The 10,639-nt window shown below is 33.3% G+C and overlaps 1 protein-coding gene across 1 annotated transcript; it reads right to left on the reverse strand.

Moving 5' to 3' along the window:
* Nucleotides 1–6,977: 6,977 nt before the first annotated feature.
* On the reverse strand, nt 6,978–8,805 carry LOC122030431 (RHOMBOID-like protein 3). The gene is made up of 5 exons (XM_042589631.1): nt 8,518–8,805; nt 8,182–8,345; nt 7,797–7,960; nt 7,459–7,709; nt 6,978–7,357 (listed from the first exon to the last, which is right to left on the reverse strand). The coding sequence occupies exons 1-5, from the start codon at nt 8,778–8,780 to the stop codon at nt 7,246–7,248; spliced, it is 954 nt and encodes a 317-aa protein (XP_042445565.1). The 5' UTR covers nt 8,781–8,805; the 3' UTR covers nt 6,978–7,245.
* Nucleotides 8,806–10,639: the final 1,834 nt, after the last annotated feature.

Consider the following 10,639-nt stretch of genomic DNA (forward strand, 5'->3'; position numbering starts at 1 on the left):
CGTTCTTGGAATTCATATGAGTAGGAGAAAACTCTAATTCCTATCACTTGGTATTAAAGCCAAGCTCTATTTCTTCTTGTTTTCATGATAATATAATATATGTTTTTCTTCTATTTATTTTTTATATGCTAAAATGAGAACCTTGGCGCAACGATAAAGTTATTATTTTGTGACCAAAAGGTCACGGATTCGAATCTTGAAAATAATTTTTTTGTAAAAAATAGAGTAAGGTTGTGTACAATGGATCCTTCCGTAGGACCCCGCATGACGGGAGCTTTGTGCACCAGACAGCTCTTTTTTATTATTTGTACGTTAGATTAAAATTTTCTAATATAACAAAAATTTTTGTCGCGTCGAAAATCATATAAGAAAGACTTGCTTTCCTATGATTTTTGTAGTTCCGTGAAGAATACGAAGAACGACAAAAGAATCGTCACATTTAACTTAATTTTAGGTCAAAATGTGATGCTCAATCGATTGACGTAGTCGATCAATCGATTACTAAATTAAAATTAGAGAACAGAATCTCCCGTAATCAGTTAATTAACCGATTCAGTTGACATCAATCAATTAGTTAATCAATTAAGACGGCGACATCAAATATTAAAATATCTTAATCGATTAAAATTATTTATAATCAATTGTCAGCTTTAAGTTGATTAAGATTATTTTTAATCGATAAAGACTTGCTTTGATCGATTAAGATTTATTTTGATCGATTAAGAATGTTTTCTTCGAATACTGTTTACCATTCTAATTCTGTTTCTTGCATGCGAATTGAATAAATTTTTAATGAATTGAAATTTATTTTCAATCGATTAAATTGATTTCTGTGGGCAACACTAATACGAATAAGACTAAATGGTATTAAAAGAATGATTTTAAATTGCATGAAATAATGTTTCATGATGATATCAATTAAAAGGAATTTAATTAATAATTTAAACAAAGAACTTAAAGGAAATTTTAGATTATCATGTACTCACGATTCAAACCACAGTTACGATATATTTATAAAAATCTTTCCTCTAAATGGAGGATGAAACCAAAGGATATTAAACTTTTGGACTAGTCATCATATGTGCTTCCTGATTTATCCTAGTGGCCAGTAAAAAAATTTCGTGAGGTCGGACTAATTACCTCAGGGATAGTCAATGAAACTAACTGGGATTATAATTTTTTTATATATTTGATCATGTAGTCATATATAGTAAATTTTTAAATCAATTATGGCAATCAATTATCATATGGTATCAATCGATTAATGAGCTTAATTTTGAGTTATTAAGGTTGATTAAGTGGTTATCTATTCGGTTAAAATTTCTAGGATTTTCTAGGTATATCTACATAACAAGTTACTAAGTTAAACTATCGTATTAACTCAAAGGAAGACACCTTAAGTAGATTTAATGCATTTTATATTAGTAGACATATATCTATATTAAGAGTAATCGACCCAAAGGAATGTTACTTTTATGTCGATATATGCACAAGGTAACCTATAACTATAAAACATAATTTATTTTGTTCAGATTATACACAAAATATGTCAGGCCAAAAGAAGACATATTACGTGGCGAATTAAAGTTGTTATAAGTTATAGACCAATTTATAACTCATATAAAGTATCATATTATGTGCACAATGGGTCAGCCCAAAAGAAGACATATTATGTGGTCAATTAAAGTTTAAGTTATACCAGAGTATCATTAACAAATAATATGTTAGTCCAAAAGAAGACACATTATGTTGTACTTGGTATCTCATAAAAAGCTTTTATATACATTTAAAATTTTATTTTATTTATATAATTTTATGTTACTTATATATTCCTAGCTTTAGTTAAATCGTGAGCTTAAATAAATTTCTCTTTATTTTCAGTGCAATCTATAACTGTCAGCATTAATTACATCCCAACACTGACTAGTTTGAATTTTACAAAATGGGAAAAATACGTGATAGTAGTATTAGGTTGCATGAACTTAGACTATATATTAAGGAATAATCATCCCATACCTCTGCCCAATGCCAACACTATAGAGCAAAGGGCTAAATTTTAGGTATGGGAGAAATCAAATCGTGTGAGCCTAAGCATCACGAGGTTGTCCATACCAACACCAATAAAGGATTCAATAATAGAGGCAAGATATGCTAGGAGTTTCCTGAACCAACTAATAGACTGATTCATCTTAAATGAAAAGGTCGAGACTACTACACTTCTTACGAAGTTGGTAACCATGCGGTACAATGGTAAAGGAAACATAAGGAAGTACATTATAGAGATGTCCAATATAGCGACAAGTCTGAAAGCACTAAAACTCGATATGTCTGAGGGTATGTTAGTACATTTCGTCTTGATGGCTCTGCTTGCATAGTTCACTCCTTTTAAGATATCGTATAATACTCAAAAGGAAAAGTGGGCATTGAATGAGCTCATTGCTCAATGCGTGCAAGAGGAGAGGAGACTAAAGATTGAGACATTTGAGAGTGCTCACTTAACATCTGGTTCTCAAAGTGCGAGCAAGAAGCGAAAGAGGATCAATAACAAAGGAAAAGGAAAACAAACTGTAAATTCTGGAGTCAATGGTTATAAGGTGCACAGAAAGCAGGACGAGGAATCCACTTGTTTCTTTTGCCAGAAGAAAGGTCATATGAAACAAGATTGTTTCAAAGAAGGGTAACATTTCAACTTTATTAACTCAGAAGTCAATTTAGCTATTATACCCACTAACGCTTGGTGGATAGATATTGATGTTACTACTCACATAAGTATCATTATGTAAAGATGTCTCAGGAGTCAACTTCCGCTTGATGGTGAAAGATACATCTATACAAGAAATAGGAAAAAGAAAATCGAGTCGATTAGTGTTTTTAGGCTTTATTTTGAAACAAATGTCTTTTTAAATTTAGAAAATACATTCTTCTATATTATGGCATAGGTGTTTAGGACATATATCCAAACAACGCCTAGAAAGGTTAATGTCACATAGAATTTTTGATTCCCTTGACATGTCAGACTTTGATGTCTGCATAAAATGTGTTAAGAGGAAAACCACTAACAAAAGGAATAAGGGGGTTGACCATTGTAAAGACATTTTGGAACTAATACATATGAATATTTATGGATCATTCCCTAATGCATCTTGGAATTAACACATATTTTATTAGCTTCATAGATGACTATTCTAGATTTGGCTATCTGTACCTTATTCATGAGAAGTCGTAATCTTTGGACATGTTCAAAATTTTCAAAGTCGGAGCTTTCACCTCTCTACCAAAGATTTTATAGGGTGAAGCACTCAAGATTATAGTTTACCTATTCAATAGAGTATCTAGTAAGACAATAACCAAAACCCCATTCGAGATGTGGATTGGTAGGAAGCCTAGCATTAGGCATTTACGTTTGGGATTGTCCGGCTGAAGCTAGGTCACACAAGCCTAATAAAAAGAAACTAAACTCAAGAATGGTTAGCTATAATTTTATAGGTTACTCTGAGAAGTCAAGAGGATATAAATTTTATGATCCCTTTAATAAATCCTTCTTCGAAACAGCAAATGTCAAGTTCATTAAGGACAGTGAGAGTGATAAGGTCAGGGATGTATCTTTTGAGAAATACGTTGGCAATACTCCTACGGTCACTACTAGTGAGATCAATAGTAGTGTATAGTGGTTACCATATCACACATTATAGGTATCACACTTACAATGAGCATAGTGAGCCAAGATATTTCTATGACATCTCCAATACAATTGGAGGAGCTTGCCACTGAAATTGAAGTATTACCTTATATTGATGAACAAGTACCTCAATCACCTCAAACACAAGTATTTTTAAGGTGATCCACAAGAAAACAGAGAACCACGAATTCTGGTGATTATGTTTATCTTCAAGAGCATGATTTTGTTATATGATTGGAAAGTAATCCTATATCTTTCCAAGAAGTCAAACAATACTCTAACCCTGAAAGGTGGACTAACGTCATGCAAGAAGAGTTGAAGTCTTTGGCAGACAATAGCGTTTGAGAACTCTTGTTGACAAGGAATTCACTCAGAAAAAATACATTAATTACAATGAGATTTTCTCGCATGTGTCGACGAAACTCTCTTAGGGTAATCATAACACTTGTAGCTTATTATGATTTGGAGCTACATCAAATGGACATACAAACTGCATTTCTCAATAGAACATTGAGAAGTATATATATATAGTGCAACCATAGAACTTTGAGTCTAAGGACTCAAAACACCTAGTATGTAGATTAAAAAAATTTATTTATGATTTAAAACAGACGTCCCGCTAGTGGTACTAAAAATTTAATCAAGTGGTTACCTCATTTGGATTTAAAGAGAATCTCGTTGATCAATACATATATGTCAAGTTCAGTAGAAGCAAATTTGTTATATTTGTTTTGTACGTCGACGATATATTACTTGCGAGCAATAATAAGGGTATGTTGCATCAAACCAAATTATTCCTATCTGGTAATTTTGAAATGAAAAATCTTAGTGAAGCATCCTTTGTTTTAGGCATACAGATATGTCATAATCATTCAAGAGGAAGTTTTAGACTTTCACAACAGGTCTATATTGAAAAGATACTTATAAGGTATGGTATGCAGAACTATACCACAGGTGACACACCTGTGTCAAGAGGTGACAAGTTCAACATGTAGCAGTGTCCACGACTTGAACTTGAAATAAAGGAGATGGAATAATTCTCATATGCATCAGCAGTGGAAAGTTTTATGTATGCACAAGTTTGTACTCAACCAAATATAACATTTATAATGGGGATGTTAGTCAGATATGTTAGTAACCCAAGACTGTCACACTAGAAAGTGGTTGAGAAAGTTATGTGGTGTTTATAAAGAACTAAAGAATACATGCTCACGTATCGAAGATCAGATCACCTGGATGTGATTGGATATTCAGACTCTGATTTTATTGAATGTCTGTAGGAGGTACACTTCGGGCTATATTTTCATGCTTGCTGGAGATACTATATCTTAGAAGAACGTCAAGTAGACACTAGTAGGCACTTATACTATAGACGCAGAGTTGGTAACATGTTATGAAACATCCAATCACAGGATTTGGCTGTGGAACTTCATCACAGCATTGCAGATCATTGATGGTATTGACAGACTACTAAGGATCTACTGTGATAATAAAACCATAGACCTTTATGCCAAGAACAACCGTAGTCCGTCGAAGTCTAAGCACATCGATATCAAGTTTATAGCGGTTAAAGAAAGAGTTTAGAGTCGTCATATCATAATAGAGAACATTAGCACAGATTCCATATTAGCTGATCTACTCACCAAAGGCTTGGTGCTTAAGGTGTTCCATGCACATGTTGTGGATATGAGAGTCCTTATAGAAGAAGAACTCATCTAGTGGGAGTTTGTATTTATTTTATTCCCCTATATTTGATAATAAAGACAAACATTTTGTTTTGATTATTGTACGTACTTAAAGTTCAAAATATTCATGAGATTTTTTTGTTTGTTGGACACTCTGAAATACAATATCATGATTTACTATTGTTATTTAGCATTTGGCGTTTGTAAATATGATATAGATTCTATTTAGAAATCATAAGATTTAGATCATGATTTACTATTACAGTTTAGCATACGATATTTGCAAATATGATCAGACTTTTTTGGGTCACTTAGAATCAGTTGAAAATTAACATATATTGATCACATTTCATGTAATTTCTACTCCACACATTCACATCTTGATCTATTTCATTAATGACATTGGTATTGTAATTACTGTTGGGGCTTGTTATGATTATATATAGTAATTATAATCTCTTTAATCTTATACCTATGAAGTTAATTGATAAAATTATTTATAGAAGTATTATGTACCCATAAAGTTTGATATCAACTAAAATTTACTCATATATCTTACGTAAATCACAAATAGTCCAAGTAGAAAATTATTGAATTTTATCTCTATTATATGGGTTTAATTGTAATTTACATATACTAATCCGAATTGCACTCATTTAAGTGATCTAACTTAAAGTTATTAAGTTTTCATATTATTAGATTTGGATCTCATATGTGTAGAACTCATTACCCACATCCATTATCATCTATAGGCTGATAATGGATGTGCACTATATAATGAGTTAGTACTCATAAGATTAGAGCATCTTTGCGGCATCTCTTCATTCCCCATTGACAAAGAGAATTTGACATTGTCAACCCTAATTCCTCCGGAAGACCAACCTTCTTCTCCTTCTTCTTTCGTAGAATTGTCAGATCGACGAGCTCTATACAAAGAACAATGACAATTCCGCTACATTCAGGTTCTCCGTAATTACAATATTTCGTATTTAATTATTATGACAAGTTTACGGATGAAACTAAACCCTTGTTCTAGATGTTTTCTCTGTTTGAATTCTTATCTGTTCTTGGAATTCATATGAGTCGGAGAAAAATATTCTAATTTTTATCATCCGAGAGATACGTTTAAGATGGTACGAACATATACTTAAATAAATTATAAATATTGTAGTTAAAATGAAATTATAATAAATATGCGGAAGAAAAACAAAAAATTAATTAAAAAAATAAAATAAAAATAAAAAAGATTTAATTAACAATAATAAAATAAAATAAAATAACATAAAATAAACTTTATTTTAAAAGGACTCTGTCCCCTCCAGGTAATTTATCTTTGAATCTAATAAAGTTTTCCTCGTTATGAGAGTTTGAGGGATAAATGTTAATTGAGTACAAATTAACACACAAGGATTATAAACAAAAACAGGGATAAGTACCTGAAAGCTGAACTAGAGGGACTCGAACTCTCTGGCTCTGCTAGATTGTCCTGCATACTTCAATACTGCTCATGAATATTCAAGCACTTTTATGATCAGATGTATCTGATCGGTTAGCACAGATTAGCAGTGAGTATGATCAGGCTGCAAGCTAACAATCATGAAGATTTTCAGCTATTAACATAATGCAATTGTTATCACCTAATATAAAATTGATAATGAGTGTGCGATCCAACGAGGGTACGACAAGTTATAGGCTAACATTACCGAAATGAAACAGTACAAACTAAACGCGAGAATAACAAAACTCTACAAAAGAAAACCAGATTTGAGCTATGTACCAACAGCATCTAACCAGAACAAAAGATGCATCTCCAAGCGCTGATCCATCTTGTTGAAACTTTGCCTTGACGTTTTTATAAACACTGCTAAAGCTCAGAGTTATTTAACTCTCGCAAACCCACCTCGATGTTGGCACACAGTTCAAGTAGTGGCACCAATGGCAATGGTCATTTCCATTCACTCCTGTAAAGAGCATGACTAATCCAACAACAAATCTGCAGAAGAAACAGGCAGTGTGAATTGATTGAATACATAATCTGAGAAATGTCATGCAATATCAGACAAATTTGTACAGGCTACTACGAAGATTTCTCACCCAGCTACTAGCAAAAGCAATGCAATCACCCACAAGATGTATTGGTATGCTTTGTATTTGGATAAAATCTGGGCTGGAAAAGGAAGATCCTCGTGTTCCATCCAACCAAACTGAGGCCGAATTAACAGAACAAAACCTAGGAGGAAACCTGATGAGAAGCCTCCAATATGGGCAAAGTTATCAACGTGAGGAAATAAGCCAATGCCTAGGTTGATCGCAATGATGACCACAAGAGTTAACAGAGCTGCAACCTACTCAAAGAGATTGCATCTATTAAGCCATTGTACCAAACTAAGCTCGACTCTGAGTACAAGTCAGGTAGGAGGGTACATAATTACCCTATTGGAATAAATAGTCCAATTTATGATAAGTTCTGAAACCATTGCTCCAAGTAGTCCAAACAAAGCCCCAGAGGCACCAACAGAAATGCCATTCCTCAAGAGCAGAGCAGACAGAACGGCACCACCTAAACCTGATAAAAGATATATGATCCCAATGCGCACTGCAAAGGAGATTTTTTTTTTGTCAAGATTCTGAAAATTGATATAAAGAGGCCAAATTCAGATTAAAAACAATCTGAACTAGGAATTGAAATGACCGAGATAATTTGGGAGTATAGTTATAGACGTTAATCACAAAAACTTATATAGAACCTTTAAATGTTGAATGCAAAGTTGTTACTTTGGAATGATTTGATCCAGTTAAGTTAGTAAGAACACATACCGAATCCAAATTGCTGCTCAAGCCGAACTCCAACAAAAAGTAAGCATAACATATTCGCGAGTAAGTGGATGAGTCCTGCATGTAACCAGATACAGGTAACAAGCCTCCAAGCTTGATGCTGATGAACTACTTTGCTCCACTGAAGAGCCCCCAATTTCTCCAAGCTGAAAAGAAGAAGCAGGGCGTCACGAGAATGATTAAGAGACAATCGCAAAAGCTTAACAGAAGAAAACATAATGGCAAAGAGGGTTTTGGCCGAATCAACAAGCGGGCGACCGAGAACAAAATAAAAACCCAAACTTTAACCAGAAACACCGAGGGAGGAGGTGGATTCACGTGGATGCGGAGGGGCCCAAAAGGGGGTTCTCGCGGACGGGCTGGAAGGAGAAGCGGTGGAGGAAGCGAGCGGAGCAGGAGCCGTAGGCCTGGGAGCGAGAGGGGCAGTTGTTCACATACATCTCCACCACGAACACCGCCACGCACGCCGCAAGGACTAGCGGCACCAGCCAGGGCATCCACCCGCGCTCCTCCCGGTATCCATGGGCTACGCCGCCGCTGCGCTTGCCGGCGCCGCTCCTGTTACCCTCGACGTCGGCCATCAGGGAGGGTGGGTGGGCCTAGCTCGATGCCGAGAGTCTTAAGGCGGACCGGTAGGTGGAATCCAGCGAGGGTTGCTTGGCTTCGAAGCGCAATGAGCTGGGGACGTTACCAACTAGCTCATGAAACAACAGGCCGTAGCGGCGAGGGTATAATTGTAATTTTAATTATTCATTATGCTCTTTACATTTTACCCCTATATCAATTTGTTCACTCATTTTACAATTTGAACCTTGATAGACGTTAAATGACTTCTTCAGAATAGTTTTGCGATTTCCAATTCGTCCTAAATTTACATTCATCACATTTCTCAAACTTCAATGGGCTCTATATGCTATTAAAAATCTAAGGAGCGATTAAAAGGTGAAAATATTGAGAAAACTAATTAATCAACTAATTGCAATTCGTCCTAAATTTGCTTCCTAAATTTAATTCCAATTCGTCCTAAATTTACAATTCATCCGTCCGTAACTAATTTTGTAGTCTTTTAAAAATGTTTATTTTTAAAATTATTTAGTATTTTTAATTGGAGATTTAAATAATTAAAATTTAGTTTAAAAAATGGAAAATTATCCAAAATCCACCGCCCCTATAAATATTTGCTTCAACTCCCTAATTCAGCTAATACTCTTTTACTTTCTTAAGAACCATAAATAATGTAATAAAAGATTCTTTTCCTCTTAATTCCTAATATCGAGTTCTACCCTAAACCATCCATGACCATACCAATCGAATTTAGTCGACCTTGAAAGCTAAAATCGAAGAGATGACCGGTCCTTTGAAATGAAATAATGTCTTAGTTCAAATGAATGGAAAAACAAGTGAATAAAAAAAGAAGAATGTATGAATTTTTTTTTTGGTTAGACTTTATTGTTTTTTTTCCCATTTAGATTGCATCTTTAAGAGTGAATTTGTGTTCTCTTTTTCAATTGAATGATTCCATTAGATTTGGGATTTAATTTTTTGATTCAATTTATATTTTTTTGCTAGCAATTAAAGTGAAGCAGTGCCTTAGTTTTTGGCTACTAATTTCATGCCCAACATTTAAAGTTTAGTTTTCTAATTATGTTTATATTTTATCTATTTTCATTGTGGAGTAGTCATCTAAAAAATCTTTAGAGTACGCTATTATAACAATTCCATGCCCAATTTGTATGGTTTAGTACTTGAATCAAATAATTGTTTAATTTTTAGGAATTCTATGGAAATTTCTTAGAGAACTCAATTATAACTACTTCATGCTCAATTATAATTATTTAGTACTTAAATCTAAAAATTATTCATTTTTCAGGAATTATCTGAAAATTCTTTAGAGTACTCGATTATAACTGTTTCATGATAAATTATAATGGTTTAGTGCTTGAATCAAAAAATTATTCAATTTTTAGGAATTCTATGAAAATTCTTTAGAGTACTCAATTATACTTGAATCAAATTATTGTTGAATTTTTTGGAATGATTTGGATTTTTTGTCTTAAATTTTATATTAATGAAGCTTTTATCTTCAATTTTAATATTATTGAATTGAATGTTATGTTTTTATAGATTAGGTCAAAATGGATTCTAGAAGTGGGTCTTACAATCTTATATTTTTGGATAGTTGTAAGTGCAAGAGTAAGTTGTTTGTTATTTCAATTTTCAGTAATTATAGTTTGATAGATATATTTGCAAGTCTTGGTAAAAAAAATATGCAAATATTACTCCCAAATCTATGAATTTACAATATGTAGTTCTGTAACATAAGATGTATATTTCTTTGAATGATGATGATAATGTTCTTAATATGATACATCTTCATATGTTTATAAAGCTCAGAATGATCAATTTAAGGTTAGAGAGTAAAAACGAATATGTCGGGAAC

Source organism: Zingiber officinale, chromosome 10B (assembly GCF_018446385.1).
Source record: "Zingiber officinale cultivar Zhangliang chromosome 10B, Zo_v1.1, whole genome shotgun sequence".
In the NCBI taxonomy this organism is placed as follows: domain Eukaryota; kingdom Viridiplantae; phylum Streptophyta; class Magnoliopsida; order Zingiberales; family Zingiberaceae; genus Zingiber; species Zingiber officinale.